Source organism: Phyllostomus discolor, chromosome 8 (genome assembly GCF_004126475.2).
Source record: "Phyllostomus discolor isolate MPI-MPIP mPhyDis1 chromosome 8, mPhyDis1.pri.v3, whole genome shotgun sequence".
Lineage (NCBI taxonomy): Eukaryota > Metazoa > Chordata > Mammalia > Chiroptera > Phyllostomidae > Phyllostomus > Phyllostomus discolor.
The window spans coordinates 110,998,856-111,017,629 of NC_040910.2; the positions used below are offsets into that span (position 1 = coordinate 110,998,856).

General features: G+C 56.3%; 3 protein-coding genes and 1 long non-coding RNA gene across 5 annotated transcripts in view; 1 reads left to right on the top strand and 3 right to left on the bottom strand.

Moving 5' to 3' along the window:
• Positions 1 to 101: 101 nt before the first annotated feature.
• GALK1 (galactokinase 1) lies at positions 102 to 4,872 on the bottom strand. The gene is made up of 8 exons (XM_028519768.2): positions 4,648 to 4,872; positions 3,474 to 3,663; positions 2,915 to 3,034; positions 2,583 to 2,718; positions 2,275 to 2,456; positions 663 to 813; positions 396 to 558; positions 102 to 290 (listed from the first exon to the last, which is right to left on the bottom strand). The coding sequence occupies exons 1-8, from the start codon at positions 4,810 to 4,812 to the stop codon at positions 219 to 221; spliced, it is 1,179 nt and encodes a 392-aa protein (XP_028375569.1). The 5' UTR covers positions 4,813 to 4,872; the 3' UTR covers positions 102 to 218.
• A 7,021-nt stretch (positions 4,873 to 11,893) lies between these two features.
• Positions 11,894 to 14,278, bottom strand: LOC114502420 (histone H3.3A). The gene is made up of 4 exons (XM_028519331.2): positions 14,132 to 14,278; positions 13,540 to 13,677; positions 13,272 to 13,425; positions 11,894 to 13,175 (listed from the first exon to the last, which is right to left on the bottom strand). Exons 2-4 carry the CDS (start codon positions 13,665 to 13,667, stop codon positions 13,047 to 13,049), a joined length of 411 nt encoding a protein of 136 aa, XP_028375132.1. The 5' UTR covers positions 13,668 to 13,677; positions 14,132 to 14,278; the 3' UTR covers positions 11,894 to 13,046.
• A 1,874-nt stretch (positions 14,279 to 16,152) lies between these two features.
• On the bottom strand, positions 16,153 to 18,285 carry LOC118502251. The gene is made up of 2 exons (XR_004904957.1): positions 17,076 to 18,285; positions 16,153 to 16,954 (listed from the first exon to the last, which is right to left on the bottom strand). It is a non-coding gene; the product is annotated as an uncharacterized LOC118502251 (long non-coding RNA).
• UNK (unk zinc finger) overlaps positions 18,281 to 18,774 on the top strand; it is a 28,994-nt gene continuing 28,500 nt past the window's right edge. For both annotated transcript variants that reach the window (XM_028521048.2, XM_036034144.1), the window contains exon 1: positions 18,281 to 18,434. In XM_028521048.2, the coding sequence (XP_028376849.1) occupies positions 18,331 to 18,434 (104 nt within the window). In that variant the 5' untranslated portion in view covers positions 18,281 to 18,330. The remainder of the gene's footprint in view (positions 18,435 to 18,774) is intronic.

Below are 18,774 nucleotides of genomic sequence, written 5' to 3' on the forward strand. Positions count from 1 at the left end.
GCCATGTCCGTTCTTCCGGGACTGCCCGGGGCAGGGGAGCGGCCCTGATCCTGCCCTGCTCTGGGGGCCGAGCACACACCTAGCAGCAGGCAGGTGGGCACTGTGGTCCGAGGCACAAGTTTATTGCACGCCCAGACACAGAGGACAGGTGCCAGAGACACAGAGCTTCCTGGCTTGCCACCTGGGGGTGCCCGCCGTGGACCATCCTGGGGGGCTCCTCACAGGTGCAGCACCTGGGCACCATCGGCCGCCTGGGAGAGGTAGAAGGTGGCAGTACCGCTGTACTGAGCCTGTGGGAGAGGCAGGCAGGTCTGAGCTCCGAGGGGCCCTGGCAACCTGCTTCACCACTCCCCCCCACCCACCCCACCCCCCGGCTCTGGCACCTACCCACCCACCTGTATGTGCTGCATGGCTTGGGAAGCGGCAGAGGCCTCCAGCAAAGTCACCGTGCAGCCACCAAAGCCGCCACCTGTCATGCGGCTGCCATAAACCCCAGGTGCAGACAGCGCCGCCTCCACCAGCTGATCCAGCTCGGGGCAGCTCACCTCGTAGTCATCCCTGCAGGGAGCAAGCAGACAGCAGGAGGGGAGGGCTTGGGACCAGGCCCCCCTCCTCCAGCCCTGGGGACGCCCTGTGCCCCGGGGCCCACGGGGGGGCCTCACCTGAGGGAGTGGTGGCTCTCCACCATGAGGCGGCCGAAGGCTCTGTAGTCGCCACGGTGGAGGGCAGCCGCTGCCTGGGCCGTGCGCCTAATCTCCCCCACGACGTGCCGCGCCCGCCGGAAGCCCTCCTTGCTCACCAGCTCACTGCCGGCTGGGGAAGGAGAGGGGTCAGCAGTCAGCTGCAGATGCGGGGGGACGGGGCGCCATGGCTCCAGGGCGCTGGGGCAGCCTCCCTCAGGGGCTGGGCTCTGACACAGCTGTAGTCAGCACCTCCCCTCCCCCCCGATGCACCGTGGGATGCCCACCCCACCCGAGCACCATGAGGACCCGGGGTGATGGCCCACGTGGAGCTCCCAGCAGGGTGCCTGGCCCAGTGGGCGCTCCACAGCCAGCAGGTCGAGTCCCAGACTCGATGCTGCCAGGCGAGCAGGACACAGTGCTGCCTTCAAGGGGCCGCGACCGAGCAGGAGGGAGAAGAAACCCTGCTATTTCCGCAGGCACAGCCTTGGGGCCCCTGTGGGCGGGGCTCCAGAGCTGGGGAAGGGGAGAGCCCAGGGCCCAGGGCCCAGGAGCCTCCAGCAGGCTGCCCCTCTGACTAATGCCTGAGCCAGGGCGCCTTGGGTTTCTTTTTTTAAAGATTTCATTTATTTTTGGAGAGAGGGGAAGGGAGAGAGAAAGAGAGACAAACATCGATCGGTTGCCTCTGGTATGCACCCTGAGCAGGGACCAAACCCGCAACATGGGCATGTGTCCTGACTGGGAATCGAACTAGTGATCTTTTGGTTCACAGGCCAGCACTCAATCCACTGAGCCACACCAGCCAGGGCAGGGCACCTTGCTACTTAATGCCATGTGCCTGTGCCACAGACGTTTGGGAGCCAGGGAGGGACAGGGCTGAGCTTCTGGACTCAGTGAGCACCTTGAGCAGAGGGCTCAGCCTAGGAGAGGTGGGCGCCAGGAGCCCAGCCCCAAGCCCTTCAACAGAGAGTAATGAGGAGTCTGATGGTGGGGGGAGGTGGGGACAGGGGTCAGAGGACTGAGCACCAGGCTGTGAACAAGGGTTGCTGGTTCAATTCCCAGTCAGGGCACCAGCTTGGGTTGCAGGCCAGGTCCCCAGTAGGGGGCATGTGAGAGGCAACCACACATTGATGTTTCTCTTCCTCTATTTCTCCTTCCCTTCCCTTCTCCTCTCTCCAAAAAAAATAAACACATAACATATTTTTAAAAATATAACAATAAAAAATAAAAAGCCTTTCAGGGCACAGAATAATGTTAAGTTTTTCCCAAGGGGCAGGTGACACTGTGGCGCACGACCCTGAAAGTGCGGGCGTGGAAGACACTGCAGGAAGCGTGGAGAGACGCTGGTGGCGGCTGTCTCTGGGCAGCAGCCTCAGAGCTTATTATGGTCTTCTCTGTACTTGTCTACACTTCTTATCTCGGGAGAAACAATGTTAAGATTTCAAGCAGCCCTGCTGAGGCTGGAGCCCTAGGTTAACAACAGTGTTTGGGGGAGTGGGCGGAGCACGGCAGGAGCCCCGCAGACGAGGCCCTGGCAGCCCCCGCAGGGGGCCCGGCTGCCTGCAGGACGGAGGCCAGGGGGCCGAGCTCTCACCCTCCAGCTCCTCCGGCTGCACCTCCCGAAGGCTCTCCTTGCCCAGCGCGCGGGCCACTTCTTCGCACTGGCGCCGCCGCAGCGGATACTCGCTGGAGCCCAGGGAGTGGCGCACGTTGGAGTTGGTGATGAGCACAGCCAGCTTGGGGTCCGACAGTGGTACCAGGCTTGTCTCCAGGGACCTGGGGTAGAGTTGGAGTGGGAAGATGACAAGGCCAAGTGCCTGCCTGCCTGCCATGGCGGGGAGTGGGCAAGCTCTTCCCACAAGCTCCACCAGGAAGTGAGGGGGGGCAGGGGGAGCCCCTGACCTGCAGTCAATGAGCAGCGCGTGGTCCTTCTGCCCCAGTAGAGCGATGAGTTGGTCCATGATGCCACAGGGCACCCCTGCAAAGCTGTGCTCGGCCCGCTGACACACCTGGGCCCGGGCAACGATTGCCCCCGAGTCTGCGGCGGCACAGGGTGAGGTGAGGAGGCTGGGGCCCAGGCGCGGGCACCAGGGGCGGGTGCGTCGAGCAGTTCCAAAGATGCTCCGGGGAGATCCCCCACCCCCCTCTGAAGGCCACAGCAGGAGAAGCAGCTCTGACCCCACAGGGACCTCAGGGAAGGAAGGCCGGGTCGGGAGCCGGGTTCTCGGAGGTACCTGGGCACAGCTGCTGCAGGAACGTGTACGTGGCCACTTCCAGGGCTGCCGAGCTGGACAGCCCGCCCCCCAGGGGCACTGAGCTGACCACCACCGCACTGAAGCCAGGGAGGGGGGCAGCTGCAGGGGGAACGATGGTGGTGGTAAGTTGGGCTGCCTGGGAGGGGGGGCACAGGAAGGGCGCGTGTTTTGGTATGAAGGGAGAAAATTGCCTGGTGACTGCTTCCAGGGATGTGTCTCATGTGGCAAAGGCCACCAACCTGCTGGGCCAAGGGGCCCAACAGCCCCTCTTCCTTCTACCCTGAGGCCCCCGGGCCACAGTCCTCCTAGATGCCCTGGTTTAGGGATCTGGAGGCCAACAGGTTAGGGTTTGAATCCCAGCTCCCCCAGGCATATACCAGGCGACCCAGGGCAAGCTCCAGACCCCCTCAGGGCGTCCGTTTCCCCGTCTCCGCACTGGGGTGCTCCACCCGACCAGCCCACCCCACAGCGGGAAAGGTGAGCGGAGGGTGACGGCTGAGAGCCGGTGCTCCTGGGACCAGCCTGAACTGCCCTGTACCTGGGTAGTGTTGGATCACCCCCTTGACGTAGTTGGCCCATCGAGGGGTCCCGGGCTCCAGGGACCGCTGGGCCGTGGGCAAGGGAAACTGCAGCCGCCTGGGCTCATCAGCATCCTCGGAGGCGGTGAGCAGGGAGACGAGGCCGTCCGCCCGGGGGCTGCCCACCATCACAGTCACCAGCTCCAGGGCCTGAGCGGAGAGAGGGCGCGTGCCCAGCTTCCAGCAGCTGACGGGCACGTGAGGCCCCTCCACCACTGAAGGGCTCAGGCACTCGGGGCCCAGGACTGACAGGAGGGTGACCTTTAGGCTCAGCGGGAAAGGCATGCTGGGTGTCTCAGGGAAGAGCCTGAGGGCTGAGCTGGCCTTGGGGGCTTAGGCCCTGCCCCCTGACCTCTCCGGGGCCGCAGCAGCCCAGTGCGGGCCTGGACTCTGCCCTGAGCGTGGGCTCCCAGCTGTGGGGCACAGGGGGGAGAGAGTTCAAAAGGACAACAGAGTGGGGGGGGGGGGCTGCCTCTGATGCCTCACCATCGTTGGGTGGCCTCAGGTGTGCTGTACCCCTCATTCCCAAGCTGCGTAGTGGGGTGGAAAAAAACCTGGCTGAGAGCCCAGAGGCCTGAGTCCCGGCCGAGTCCCCACCAGGCACGAGCTGTGTGGCCTTGACTGGATCACTAGCCATCCCTCCCCTCCCCTTCCCTCCCCTCCCCTTCCCTCCCCTCCCCTACGCAGGGCCTGTTTCCCCCTCTGCACAGAACGGGCTGGGCTGGGAGGCCTAGGGCAAGCTCCCACAGGACCTGCAGAGCCTCGTGGAGGCCAGAGTCCGAAACACCTCCTTCCCTGTGCAACACGGGGGCCCCCCATTTTGAGGTGACTCCCAGGTTGCTGGCAGGGATCGGCAGTCCACAGAGGGCGGGCTGGAGCGAAGAGGCGCTGGCACACCCCTCCCAGCCGACTTCCTCGTAGGCTCCCGCTTCCTCCCTTCCTACGGGAGACGTGCCCCAGCCCAGGGGCGCCCCCACGCGCGCGACCCCCAAACTCGGCTGGAGTGAAAGTTCGGCGCGGCGCGCCCAATAGTTCACGCGAGGACCAGGGCCCTCCCCGCGCCCCTCGGGCCTGCCCTTCCGGCGGGGCGGCCGGGGCCCGAAGAGAGGCTCGGGTCCCCTCCCAGACCCTCACCATGGGCAGCACCAGGCCCTGGTTGTAGTCCGTGTGCTCCCCGATGAGGTTGACGCGGCCGGGGGCCGACACCGCCAGCTCCGCCTCCGCCCCGAACTCCTCCCGGAAGGCCCTCCGGGCCTCAGCCAGCAGCTCCCCGACCTGGGGTTGTCTCGAAGCGGCCATGACGCTCGCCCTCCAGCTCGGCCAGCTCGGCCCGGTCCGCACGGGATGCTCAGGGGCGGGGCCGCAGCGGGGAAGGGGCGTGCATTCCTGCCCTCGCCGCCCCGCCCACCGCGCCCCCGCCGGGGCCCAGCGGGCCCGCCCTGCCCGCTGAGCCCGTCTTGTTCTCCTGCCGGGGGCGGGGCGCGGGCCGGCTCCCGACAGGGGGAAGGACCGCTGGGCGCCCAGTCGAGTCGGTAGGGCCCCGCGTGGTCTTGGCCGGACCGGGAGGTCTGAGCTGCCCTTTGCTGGCTATGCCTGCACCCACCCACCCACAGCCAGAGCCACCCCGCTGCCGTCCGGCCGACCTGGGCGTCCCAAAGGGATCGCCGAGACCCTGGAGTCCCGCAGCTGAGAGAGTCGCCAGCCCCTGGTCATGGGTCTCTGAGAGGGTGGCCTGGCACTCCGTGTAAACAGCGACAGAGCCAAGTTCGGTGGTGACGGGGCAGTAGTTTTCTCCAGGCTCCTTTTCTGGGGCAGACACGCTGTCACGGCTCCTAGCTACGAAGGGCTGGAAGAGGGTGGCAACGCCCAGCCGTGGGCCCAGCGCCTCCCGGAGGGACCTGCCACGGCTGCTCAGGTAGGTCGGGCTGAGCAGGGACTGCGGAGGGCTGCGGGAAACGGGGTGGAGGGACGGAGGGTGACAGCCAGGGGTACTGAGTTCTCTTTGGGGTGAGGAAGTGCTCGAAGTTTGACCGCGGTGGTGACGGTCGCACTGTCTGTGAACACGCTGAGACCGTTGAATTGTGTGCTGTGAGTGGGCACGCTGCACAGCGTGTGTAAGTGCACGCTGGGGCTGGTGCAGATGGAATTTTCAGCTAACAAGCCACGCCTCCCTTCAAGGGGGCAGCGGCGAGCCACGCAAACCCTTCTCTAGGAATCCTTCACCCGCCTTAGCTTTCTGTTTTATTTGAGGTTCTTTTTAAATTTTTATTGATGGGAGAGAAACATCGATTTGTTGTCCCACTTGTTTATATATTGACTGGTTGCTTCTTGTGCCCTGACGGGGATCGAACCCACAACCTTGGCATTTCAGGACAACTTTCTAACCAACCGAGCTACCCGCCTGGGGCCCCCTCTCAGCTTTGACGCCCAACAGTCCTGAGCCCAGATCTCTCCCCTTGGTCGTGGGGGACCTCAGGCAGGGGAGCGGACCTCTCTGGGCCCCGGTTTCCCGTCTGTACAGTGAGGCTAGTGATTCCTGTCGGACGGATTGTGGATGGTTGTGAACAGCACCTAGCACTCAGTAAACGCGGCATAAATGTTTGCTATTATTATCAGTCACCCATTAATTCAGCAGACATTAGCGGACTCTCCTGCGTGCAGCGGGCCAGACAGATAAGAGCCTCGGGCGCTCACGTTCTGGCTGGGAGGCAGACGCAATCTGGCCGCGGAGGCAGACGCTGGCGCGGAGGAGTGAAGAGTTTTCTGAGTCTGGGAAGGGAGGAGGGATCCTGACTGCTGTGAGCGGAGGCCACGCACTGCTGTGTATTTTTTTTTTTTAACTTCCATTGTTTCATTTTGCTTGGAAACACATCTATCCGACCCATCACCGTCCTTTGCATTGTTTTAGTTGTTCTTGGAGAACCTGATTTGATCTGAGAGGAAAATGCTTCCGTTTGCTCAAGATGGACTCTGGAACATTGATTTTTATCCGGGAGATGTGTTTACACTCAGCTTGGCAGGGGGGCGGTTTGTTTTATTGGTTTGTTTGTTTTGTTTTGTTTTTCCAGCAAACAAAGTGTTTATTTCCAGGAAGTGGCCCATGCCCAGACAGGGGAGCTAATGCTCAAAGACCTGGCCCTACACTCAGTTCCTATTTATTTATTTAAGGTTTTATTTATTTATTTTTAGAGAGAGGGGACGGGAGGGAGAAAGAGAGGGAGAAAAACATCAATATGCAAGAGATACATCAATTGGCTGTACCTCACAAGCCCCCAACTGGGGACCTGATCCACAACCCAGGCACGTGCCTTGACTGGGAATCGAACCCCCAACCTTTCGGTTCGCAGGCTGGCGCTCAATCCTGAGCCACACCAGCCAGGGCTATGCTCAGTTTTTAAATTCCATCCAGCATGTTAACATGAAGTTTGTTGAGAAGTCTGCCTTAACCTTTACCCCTTCCTCCCATTTCCTGGCCACCTGTCACAGGGCCAGGGGCAGGGGGAGGTGGCACTTTAATGGGGACACTGTACCCCAAGATCTACTTCACTGGTCAAAAAACTCACTTGTAGAAGAGGAGGAAATGCAGAGGGAAAGCTCGCTTGTATCAGCACTGCCCGAGGCCGCTGCCACACAGCGCTGAGGCATCACGGTAGAATTCCCAGTAGGACCCCCCAGCGGAGGGGATCCACCCAGGCCTGCTGACTGCCTGGTAGCCGAGGCAGGCCTGGAGGTCACCAAGGCCACCCTCTGTCCAGGCCACGGTGACACCTGGCCCACAGTGAGGCTGGGTGCTTCAGAGGCACCTCTTTCTCCCCTCCCGGGGAGCTATGTCTGTCTCGGGGCCCAGTTGGCAGCCCGTGGGCCCTCCCTGCCGGACTCAGCCTTTCCTTATGCCTCGAAGCCCTGCGCGCTGTGCTCCGTGCAGCTCTGGCCTCTTCGTTGCAGTCCCAGCCTGGCTCCCTGAGGGGACTCGGGGCCATACCTCCCGAGCAGATGTCTACCCCTGTGGTCTCTGAAAGTTCACTCTCCACGGGTGGCCCACCCTCGCCCATTCTGGAAGGTTCTTTTTGTTATTTTTTTTAATATTTTATTTATTTATTAAGAGAGGGAAGGGAGGGAGATAGAGAGATTTTTTTTTAATATTTTATTTATTTATTTAGAGAGGGAAGGGAGGGAGATAGAGAGAGAGAGAGAGAAACATCAATGTGCGGTTGCTGGGGGTCATGGCCTGCAACCCAGGCATGTGCCCTGACTGGGAATCGAACCTGGGACACTTTGGTTCCCAGCCCGAGCTCAATCCACTGAGCTACGCCAGCCAGGGCTCTCTTTTTGTTATTGTTCCCAGAGTGTTGACCTACCTCCTGACTTGGGCCCCCTTTGCCTTTCTGTAACATTAATGATAACAGCTTCTGAGCCACTGCATTAGCCCTACTCCAGTGTCCGGGCTGCTGCCCAGCCAGCAGGGCAGTGCTGGTGGTTGGCCACCGAGTCTGTTCTGATTGGTCAGTGATCCTGACTTTTGTTGTCAAAATATTTTATTTTACTTTTAAATATGTTATTTATTTTTTTAGAGAGAGGGGAAGGGAAGGAGAGAAACATCAATGTGTGGTTGCTCCTCATGTGCCTCCCACTGGGGACCCAGCCTGCCACCCAGGAATGTGCCCGGATTGGGAATCAAACTGGCAACCCTCTGGTTCGCAGGCCTGCACTCAGTCCACTGAGGTACACTAGCCAGGAAGTTGTCGAATATTTTAAAAGTCACCAGAACTTGCCCTGGCTGGTGTGGCTCAGTGGATTGAGCACCGGCCTGCAAACCAAAGGGTCACCAGTTTGATTCCCAGTCAGGGCACGAGCCTGGGTTGCAGGCCAGGTCCCCAGTAGGGGGCACACAAGAGGCATCCACACATTGATGTTTCTCACCTTCTCTTTTTCCCTCCCTTCCCCTGTCTATAAAAATAAATACTATCTTTTTAAAAAATTACCAGAATTTGCACAGATTTCATTAAATCCTTCCCAGCCTATTGGGCAGGTACTGTGTTTATGCGAATTTCACAGATGAGGAACAGCAGCACGGGTGTGTGAAGGACCTCACCCAAACGGGACAACCGGGCCCCGAACCTGGGTTTGTCTGACCTGAGCCCATTCTCTCAGCCACCACCCCGTCCCCTGGAGCACCCTGACCTGCTGCAGCCTCTGCTCGTTGAAGTGTTCAGGTCTAAAGCTCAGCCTCTAAGTAAGGGACGGGTGGGACATCTGCTCTCCCAGACCACTGGAGCCCCACTGCCTGCATGGAACACCCCTGATAGAGAAGCCAGGCCGGTAACCAAAGCTCTTGGGAACTGGGCTCCTTCTTTGCCACGCGTGTCAGGAGCAGGCCCAGCCAGCCCTGCTGTGAGGCTGCTGGGGCCACTCAGGGTGGCCGGCAAACGTGGCTGGAGCCTCTGCCAGGCCCAGCTCCAGAGGCAGGCAAGATTCACACCTCACCTCGGAGCACCGGGAGCTTCTTCCCCGATGAGAGGACAGCTGCAGGCTGTGTCTTCACCTGGGGCCCCAGTCACGTCCCTGAAGTTCCCTCCCTCTGGGCTGAGGACCACCCTGTCAATGGCCAAGGAGCAACCCGGACCCAGAAGATGCAGTTGTCAGCCCAGGCCTGCGGCCACCTCTTCCAGTGTTTCACGCTAAGCGCCGAGCGCAGCTGGCACAGGGCCCCAGCCACCCCAGTGGGCAGGACTGGGACTGACCAAAGGCATAGGACTGGGGGCAGTTGCAGTGTGACCCGCAGGCCAGGGATGCCTGGGCCTAGGAGCCAACTCCATCATGTCCCCCACCCTGCGCTGACACTCAAGGCTCAGTGCTAGAAGTGAGGGGCTTACGGGGGAGGCCCTGAGCAAGTCCCACAGAGGGCTTGGGAAGGGAGTCCGAATATTGGGGTCCAGGCACCGCCTCCATGGGCATGGGCGAAGTCCCTCACACCCCCGAAGCAAAAAGCTTCCTCCCCTAAGCCTGGAGCACACTGGCCTCCTCCCCCCAGGCCCCTCCTTGTCACTGGTCTGTGTGGGGTTCGCCCGCCCCCCCATCTCACTGTGTGCATCCCCAGAAGTGCAGCTTCCGGAGCGAGCTGATAGCTGCTGGCGCGAGGACCCGGGCCCTGGCATCTGACTTTGCCCCTGTGTCCCTTTCCAGGCCACGTGTGACCTCACTGAAGCCCCTCCCCGTCCTTGCGTGGTGAGGGCGACTGCAGAGCCTCTTGGCTTCCTCCACAGGGACGGGGAGTGGGGTGGGTGGGGGTGGGGTGGGGTGGGGGGTCCTCTGCTTGGGGCACAAAGCTAAGAAGTGCTTCCCCTGGTTGTGCCCGACCTGACACTGGGCACGGTGCTCCGGTGAGGACACCAGGACAGCCACCACAGGTGGGCGGGGGCACGAGACACAGGAGCAGCCCCCTCGCTGCCGGGGCTGCGGGGCAGTCGGCAGGATCACAGCGGGCAGGCGCCCCTCCTCACGGCACAGCCCGTTTACACACCGAGGGCGTCCCAGCTGCACCACCTCGGCCCACAGCCTGGCTCCATCCCAGACCTGCCGGCAAAAGGGTGAGGAAACCTGAAGGCCAACTGCCTGGCCCATTTTCAGCTTTCTCCTTGTGGGTGCCACGGGACTTGGGTTGGCACCCTGGGCAGAGGCCTGGCCCCTCCTGCCTGCCTGCCTGCCTCTGGCCGTGCCCTCCGGAAGGCAGCCCCAAGGCCGACTGCGCAGCGGCTGCTGGCCAGGAGCCAAGTGCAGCTGGATGGAGCGGCCCAGGCTGGGGACATCCCTGAGGAAGGCCCACAGGGGGCCGGTGAGACCACCACCAGGGGCAGGGAAGCAGCTATGGGGCCCAGGCAAGGTGCAGCCGTTCGGCGGCGGTCTCGGACCAGTGCTGTGCTGGGAGTGCTGGCTCAGCGAGGCGACTGTTCAGTGCTCCTGACTCGGGGATGTGGCAATAGGGGTGGGGACCGGATGCCACGGATGCCCAGGGGGGCGGCTCAGGATCTCCTGGGAGCCGCACGCAGCCGTCAGGACCTCTGGCACTTCCCGCCCTCTACTTACCTGGCCCACACTGGCCTGGCGGAGCCGACAGTGGAGAGAGGAGCTGCTGATGCACAAGTTCAACGAGCAGAGCGGCCCCGACCTGAGCCAGCTGCGACATACGCCCTTTTAAGAACAGGGCTTTGCCAGGCTCGTGACTGAGTGCCCTCTGTGCACCGGGGCCGAGTCACAAGGCGAGGCCTTCCAGGGCAGCTCCCCACAGGAGCTGTTTTGTGAGAGCGAGCGATGTTATCGTTCAGACGGAGACCATTAACAAGTCTCAACCTCAGAACTTTTTGTCTGTTCGCCAAGGGCACAGGACACCTCCATCAGCTCTAACTTTTGCTTTCCTGCCTACGGACCGTTCCACGGCCCTACCGAGGGACAGCCTGTGCGGCCAGCCTCCGAGAACTGGAGGACAGTTTTGCCCTCTGGTTAAGGATGCTCCAAGTACGTAAGTGCGAGTTGCACTAAAACCTATCAAAACCCGAGAACCTTCTGATCAAACGCAGACTGGGGCGAAGGTTCTATGGCCACCCCCGGGGTCACCACAGCCGAGTTCCTGCTGGTGTTCCGTCACCACTATGCCTTGGAGCACCGCACACACCGGCGCCCAGGGCTCCGACGTCTTTCCGATGCACGACGAGGAAAAGGCTGGTACTGAAGGCGCTCCAGAGCCAGTCGTGATGAATCTTCCAGAAAACTGGTTCACCACACGGGGGACTCCACCTCTGACACAGCATAAGGCTGTTACCAAGACCCCCAGGCCCGTTCTAAGGCTGCCTTTCTCCACAACCAACCCTTCAATCTGAAAACAAATCCTTACTTGAAAAACACAAAGCTATTAGGGTGTAAACATCTTGCTACAGCTTCAAACACACAGAAGACTCCTCTGACCAGAGGCTGTTCTGCAAGTCCGACATTAACCTACCGCCCTCTGCTGCTGGCCAACCCTGGCCAAAACCCCCTTCCCACTGGGGCAGTGGCTTGGACCCAGCAGGCCCCGCACCTCTGGGACCGCTCCACTTGCTGTACAGGATCTGTACACCCGCTCCTTCACAGAAAGGTTCACAAAACAGATCCCTAACCTTAGCTCCAGCATTTTAAAATTTCCTTTTCTGGGTCTGTTACACCCCAAATTATTTTTTTATTCCCTGACAAGATGCAGGGAGTATTGGTATTGTAGCTCACACTGTGCATACAGCAGGGGGCCTTTTACATGTAACTTTTTGGATAACAAAACTTTTGGATACAAGAACCTAGATAGTGGATGTATTAATGGATGTCTGTGTATTCAATTTAGGTTTTTCACACTTAGTTGGATAAACAAGTTTATTTGTAAATTTAGTCAACATACATAATTGACCTAAAAACTTCAATAGAAGGATAAATTTTCAAACCACTTGGAAGACCGTCTCTGTAAAGTGATTTCCCGGGACCACACCAGATGTAACCTAACTGGACACCATCCGAACTGGCAGAGGATCAGTAAGCGGGAGCCGCGTGCCCCACCCCCACGGCAAGTTTCCACTAAGGGTTAGAACACAAACTCCACGAGGAAGGAACTCGGGTATTGTTTCCTCTTGGTGGAGGGAGAAAAACTCAACCTAGTTATGAAACTAACCACAACACAAAAAAGCTGAACTAGTTCAGAACGTTAGTAACAGATGATGCTGGTGTGAATAACTTGTATTATATTCTAGAGCCCTTATAAATAAAATCCCCGCGATAGTTTGCATTATCAGCTAGAGGGTTAGTTAACCATGTGGTAGAATGAGGACTTATGCAAGGTATTAATTTGCAAAGCATTTTACTACTATGAAACAAGTGCAGTTTCGTTAGAGAAAACCAACTGGACCCTAAATTACACACACCTTAATGACAAGACTCCCCACATGTGAATGTAAAACATTTAATTTAAAAATGTTGACACTACAATATATAAAATAGCTATTATAAATGCACATAGTGTATTCTATAGCTGCCATGTTTACTTTTTTTTTTTTTTTAAGGAAACTGTAAGTTACACTGTGGTTAAGACTTGTATCCTCACCCTTGGAAAAGCCCACATTCTATCACAGTGATGCATGGTCAGACTTAACAGCCCCAATTGTTAAACACTTGGATCAAGTCATAACCAGTTTTATTGCAAAAGGACCCTGTACACATTAATCAGTTCTAGTACCTTAATAGCTACCCAACAAGTCATTAACATACAGAAACATGCATCATGAGAAGCAAGAAGTATCACCCATCCCGCCTGCATATTAGCAACTTGTCACTCCTGAGCAACAGCGCTCACATCACTGAGGTCTGTGAACAGTCACTTTTCGCATTCATCCTGAGTGAAAGATGGAATGACTTAAGTACAAATGCAACATATTATAAACAATTTCTTACAAAAAAAGTCACAAAGTAAACCAAAGTATTTTACAGAATTTACTACAAAACACCGTAAAAACTGCCTTCACTTAAGCTCTCTCCCCCCGTATCCGGCGAGCCAACTGGATGTCTTTGGGCATGATGGTGACTCTCTTAGCGTGGATGGCACACAGATTAGTGTCTTCAAACAAACCCACCAGGTACGCTTCGCTCGCCTCCTGTTGAGGACAAGAGCCACACTATTAAACTCTCCGGAGAGGAGAAACCAGCCTCGAGCCCTCCGCCCCTGCCGCGCGCGGCCTCTGTCGTCTTACCTGCAGCGCACCGATGGCGGCACTCTGAAACCTCAGGTCTGTTTTGAAATCCTGGGCGATCTCCCTTACCAACCGCTGGAAAGGCAGCTTCCGGATCAGAAGCTCGGTCGACTTCTGGTAACGACGGATTTCTCGGAGCGCAACGGTTCCGGGCCTGAGCGAGAATGTAAACCGACACCAGTTAACTGACAGCGCCGGCGCCCCACCGGGAGCCGTTCCCGCGCCACCCAGCGCCGCCGAGTCATTGTTTTCCCGCTGCCGTGCCTACCTGTAGCGGTGAGGCTTCTTCACCCCGCCGGTAGAGGGAGCGCTTTTCCTGGCAGCTTTGGTAGCCAGCTGTTTGCGGGGCGCTTTCCCACCCGTGGATTTGCGAGCAGTCTGCTTGGTTCGGGCCATTTTCTTTCACCTAAACAAGACATCCATGACACCCTGCCGCGCCGCTCGCCGGGGGTTGGGAGTGAGGGGGACGGGACAGGCTCCGCACAGCGCCCCTGCCCTCCCACCTCTTCGCGCCCCACCTCGCGGCGGCGGCAGATGGCGGAGACCGCCGCCGCCTCCTCCCCCTCCCCTAATGACTCAGGCTGCGAGTATCAGCAGCCTCCCCCGGGAGGGGGAGCTCGGGGAGGAGTCACTTCCCTTCCCCGACGGGCGGAGGCCCCGGTGCCCGGAATCCGGCGCCGGGGCCTCCACAGGAGACGCGATTCCGGAACGAAACCCCAGAAGGAAAGCTCCCGACCCCACACTCGGTGCCAGCGGCAAGAGCAGCCCGCAGCAGCCGGCACTCCGCCTCCAACGGCCGCGGCCCGCGGCATCAACGGCCGGCGCGGCCTCAAGTCACGGATCAGTACATAAACGCTTACCCAACGCCGAAGTCTTAGGCCGGTCTTCGTTCGCCGCGCCGCTTCTGCCACCCAAGGAAAGGCCGCAGCCACCAAGCAAAGTAGAGCAGCTGCTCCAACGAACACCCAAACCGCTTTGCTCTAACCCCCCCAATGCCTCCGCTTTTATACCCACGCTACACGCTGCGTCTCTCCGTCATAAGGCTCTCATTTGCATACACCGACGACTTTTTCTATTGGTCGGAGCTTTCGCCGACGCGTTGACATCCCCCGACACAAAGGCCGTGCTTTGGCAGTGTTCTCTGATTGGTGGACATCTAGGCCGCTGATTGGCTGCTAAAGTAGACTAACGATTGGATAAAAGCAAAGAGAAATGGGCGAATCAGGGTTTAGCACTAAGCGGCCCTTCTCATTGGATAAAATGGAGCTATGTTTGGATCCTTCCCTTGGTTCCAAAGCTCTACAATAGAAAGTCAATGCAAATCAATTGCATTGGTCCCCATCAAGAGTGCGGAGACCGGGTAGGCAGAAGCCTAATCTTATTTGTATCGAGGAATGCAATCAATGTAGGAATAGGTTAGTTTAATAAAATTTTTGTAAATATTTTCCAGGGTAAAATAAAATGTGTTCTCTATTATTACTTACTTTTCATTAACATTTTGGTAGTTTTAATTCGTTTTTTTTTTGTTCCCAAGTTTTATTTAAGGACTCATAAAATATTCCAGGTAAATGTTTTAATTCATTTTAACATTTTGACAGTTCAGTATGTAGTGTAAATGGAAACTGGAATTCAGTAAATCATATATTACCAAAGTATTTTATGTATTTTTCACATACATTTTAACCAAAAATCAGTTCCTTTGTTTGGTAGTGTGAAGGGTGAATAATAGCCACAAAGAAACAAGTACCAGTAAATGATTTTATAAGTATCGTTTTGTATGGTCTCAGGCCTGCTGTCACAAAATGCTTGGTGATTTCAGTATTCAACTAACCAAGCCACATGGCTTTGAATTATGCAATTCAACGGAATGAAACTACTACAGTGAAGATGGGAATAGTCCCATAACAGCATCTGCATGTCCATAACGAATACAGAAAAGACACCTGTATTCAACATGCGCCCCTGTGCTTGACGGCATGCCCTAGAGGTGTCATGTGGGGAGAAACAAGACAAACGTGTGAAATGTTAACTCCTATCCTTGCCTAAATAAATATCTTGGAGGGACTGCAATGTTGAGCACTCCAGCGATGCAGGTATGTGGAACACCAAAACAGGCTTAAGGTTAAGACCAAACAAAACCCAGAAGTTGAAATAGAGCCTTGAGCCATCAACTCCACAATCTTTCCTTTGGGTACACCGAATAGTTTATTAAAATCTTTTTATTTTATCAAAGCCAGTTACAGATCGATTTCAACTCAGAGAATTAGTAGGCATAAACACAAACACCTCACGAATGTACCGGTGACACCAAAAGTCCCCTCTCGGTATCAACAGTGAGAGAAAAAGGTACAATTTGGAAAAGCGGCTGTGGCAAAAACATCTTTGGCCCAACCTCCGGTACTGAATTACTCTAATTATTTCAGCCTGTTCAATGATAACATTCAAAATAAGTATTTATCATATTTAGGCTTTTGTGAGATGTGCTCAGAGTTTAGGGTAGCGGAAAGATGAAGCTTTGTATTCGTGACATGCTGAGAGAAGAAACCAAGATGGAGGGAGGCTCTTTTTTTTTTTTTTTTTTAATTTTTAGAGAGGGGAAGGGAAGGAGAGAGGGAGACATCATTGTGTGGTTGCCTCTGTGCGCCCCCTACTGGGGACCTGGCCTGCAACCCAGGCGTGTGCCCTGACTGGGAATCCAACGGGGCCTCCTTTGGTTCACAGGCCAGTGCTCAATCCACTGAGCTACACCAGCCAAGGATGGAGGGAGGCTTTTGCCCTGTTCTCAGAACCCATGTAAAGAAACAGAGCACTGCTTAGATCTCACAGGAGACTGTCCAATACTCTGAAATGTAACTAGAAAAACATCCTGCCATCTCTTCTCCCACTGCTTAAATGGCCTGGGGAAGGAATGGGTTCCTTGAAACACACCTTTGTGTTCCAGCGTTTTCACAGGCGATCTGGAACCCCCTCTGTCCCACGCCTCCTACAGGAGAGACTGCGGGTTTTTTTGTTTTTGTTATTTTTTCTTTCAGTTTTGCTCATTATTAGAGAGGAAGTAAAACTGCTCCAGGAGCAACCGGGTGTGGATTTATATTCATCTACTTAAGGACAATTAGCGAAAATAGTTTGTCCTCCTTGTCAGTCATACAGACTCGTTTTTCTTTTTCCTAAATAGGTGCAGGGGAGGAAAAGCAACGCAGGAAATGGAGAACTGCAAGTGTTTATACAATCGAAACAACGCCAGATGTGATGCCGACAGCTGTTGCAGTTCCTGTTCTGTCACAGGCTTGCTGAGTAACTGTGCAGGTTACTCAACCTCTCTGAGTTTCCTTTTCTTGTAAATTAAGCAGATTGGGTGATCTCTCCTAATTCTATTAGTGCACACTTACTTATTCTGAAGCTCATGCTGTACACTTACTTAAAATTTAGCACTACACACTAACTGTATTTCTTCACTCAAATCACACTGGAGTGTTTTAGGGATAATACATAAGCCAATTACTGAGATTTAATAATAGGATTACAACACTACACTACAACATTTATTTGTCCTTTTGTAATTTCTCATCTTCCAATGCCCCTAGTGGTAAACACTTGCCTGTTTAAGAAATACCAGTTTCACCCTGGCAGGGGAGCTTAGTTGGTTAGAGCATCATCCAAGGTTTCTGGTTGCTAGTTTCATCCTGGGTCAGGGCACATACAATAAGCAAGAAATGAATGGATAAATAAGGAGAACAACATCTCAATGTTTCTTTCTCTCTCTCTCTCTAAAAAGCAATTTAAAAAAAAGAAGGAAAGAAATACCAGTTTCTTAATTTTGTAGGCTGACAATTTGGTTTCTGATGTGAGGTTACTGGGAACTAAATAAAAATAAGTATGTGTCATTCTTAAATAATTTTTCATTCACCCCATCCTCCCTCACTCTAAGGTAGTTGAGAATGTTTCTTTAATGGGATGATCGTTAGTTAACAACAGCGTTAAAATATCTTTGAACTTTATAAAGCTCACAGAATCAAATGCCTAGGTCTGGGGCAACTGGCTTATTTCACAAAGGCCACGGAGTGAAAAACTTAGCCCCACTGGTGCGAAGTGGGAAAGGGAGACATTTTCCCAAATAGAAAGGCTGACGTGCGGAGCAGGAGACTGGAGTGGGTCATAAATCGCACCACCTACTCGAACCTAAGCCCTTCTTCTGGACACTATACGCTGCTTCTCAGCGCCCCTGCAACTTGCCGGTGTACCTGAGACTACTCCAGACGGAGATTAAATTCGCCCTTGGCCCCTACAGTACTGGAAACAAGTTGGTCAGGCCAGGTGTTGTGGTGACAAGGGAACCAAACCGTGGAGTTCCAGGTTTCAGGGTTGCTAAATGCTTATGGAGCGTCCCCAGCAAAGACGCGGGAACCGAGTATTGCGTCGCCGTAGCTCTTCTTTAGCAAACCTTTCTCAAGCTGACTTCCACCGGGCAGACTTTCTCCTTCGTGCCTGATCCGTAGTCCCGCTGCCGGACTGAGGATGTTGTGGCGCACTCCGGGTGCCGGCAGCACAAACGGACCGTACAAGATTCTTAAGCACTGCTAAGGGCTGGCATCTGAACTGAGCCCAAGCTATACCGAGTGTGGAGGCGAGGTAATTATTACACTCTTGGCAGTAAAATTACACCTGGAGCTGTTTCACAGAAGTCTTCAGGGCCTCCCTAGCTCTGGGCCCCATCTACTCCAGGGGATCCTGTTTCAAGGAAAAGTACCCCTACGAAACTGGAACTGCGCTAAGAAGAAACGCAGCAGGACTACAATTCCCTAAAGCCGTCGCGGGGCCTCAGCATCCGGGACACAGTCTGCAAGGATCTCTGGGTATCGTGGTCCGATCCTTTGGCAGCAACCCTCTGCCGACGGTAAAATTCCGGCCGAAACGGAGACTACAACTCCCAGAAATCCTTGCTGCCGTGCGGGGGGTCTTCACGTTCTCGTGGCGCGGCGCAGGCGCGCTGAGACCTCGGCGCGGACCGCGCAGACTGAATAATAAAAGGGGAGCGGCGAAGAGGCAGGAAGACAGGACCATGTCGAAGGGCCCCGGGCCCGGCGGCTCCGCAGCTTCCTCGGCGCCCCCGGCCGCTACCGCTCAGGTGCTGCAGGCACAGCCTGAGAAACCGCAGCACTACACGTACGTAGAGCCCCCCCCGCCGCGCGCGCACGCCTGACGTCAGCGGCCAGCGTGAGTCACGCGCGCAGGGAGAGCGCGAGGCGGCCTCTCCCTCCCCCCTTTTCCTCCTCCGGCCCGGCCCAGACCGGTTCCAACCTGCTGGGGCCGGTCCCGACTGCCTCCAACTGCCACCCACCTCTGGTCGGGCCTCGGGGCGGGCGGCGCGGTCCCCGCCGCTCCGTGGGGAAGGCAGGAGCGCGGGGTGCGGAGCGCACACACACACCTTAGGTCCGGCCTTCGAGGCCTCACTGTTCTCAGACCGTAAACCACAGTAGCAGGCCCTCGGGGGGCGAGGAGGAGC

Excerpts from the sequence above, each read along its gene's own strand:
- GALK1 (XM_028519768.2), bottom strand. The coding sequence starts at position 4,812 with ATGGCCGCTTCGAGACAACCCCAGGTCGGGGAGCTGCTGGCTGAGGCC. Across the intron at positions 3,035-3,473 it reads GGTGATCCAACACTACCCAG|CTGCCCCCCTCCCTGGCTTC; the intron begins GTACAGGGCAGT and ends TTCCCCCTGCAG. Across the intron at positions 2,719-2,914 it reads CCTGCAGCAGCTGTGCCCAG|ACTCGGGGGCAATCGTTGCC; the intron begins GTACCTCCGAGA and ends GTGCCGCCGCAG.
- LOC114502420 (XM_028519331.2), bottom strand. The coding sequence starts at position 13,667 with ATGGCCCGAACCAAGCAGACTGCTCGCAAATCCACGGGTGGGAAAGCG. Across the intron at positions 13,426-13,539 it reads AAGAAGCCTCACCGCTACAG|GCCCGGAACCGTTGCGCTCC; the intron begins GTAGGCACGGCA and ends ATTCTCGCTCAG. Across the intron at positions 13,176-13,271 it reads CCGCCATCGGTGCGCTGCAG|GAGGCGAGCGAAGCGTACCT; the intron begins GTAAGACGACAG and ends TGTCCTCAACAG.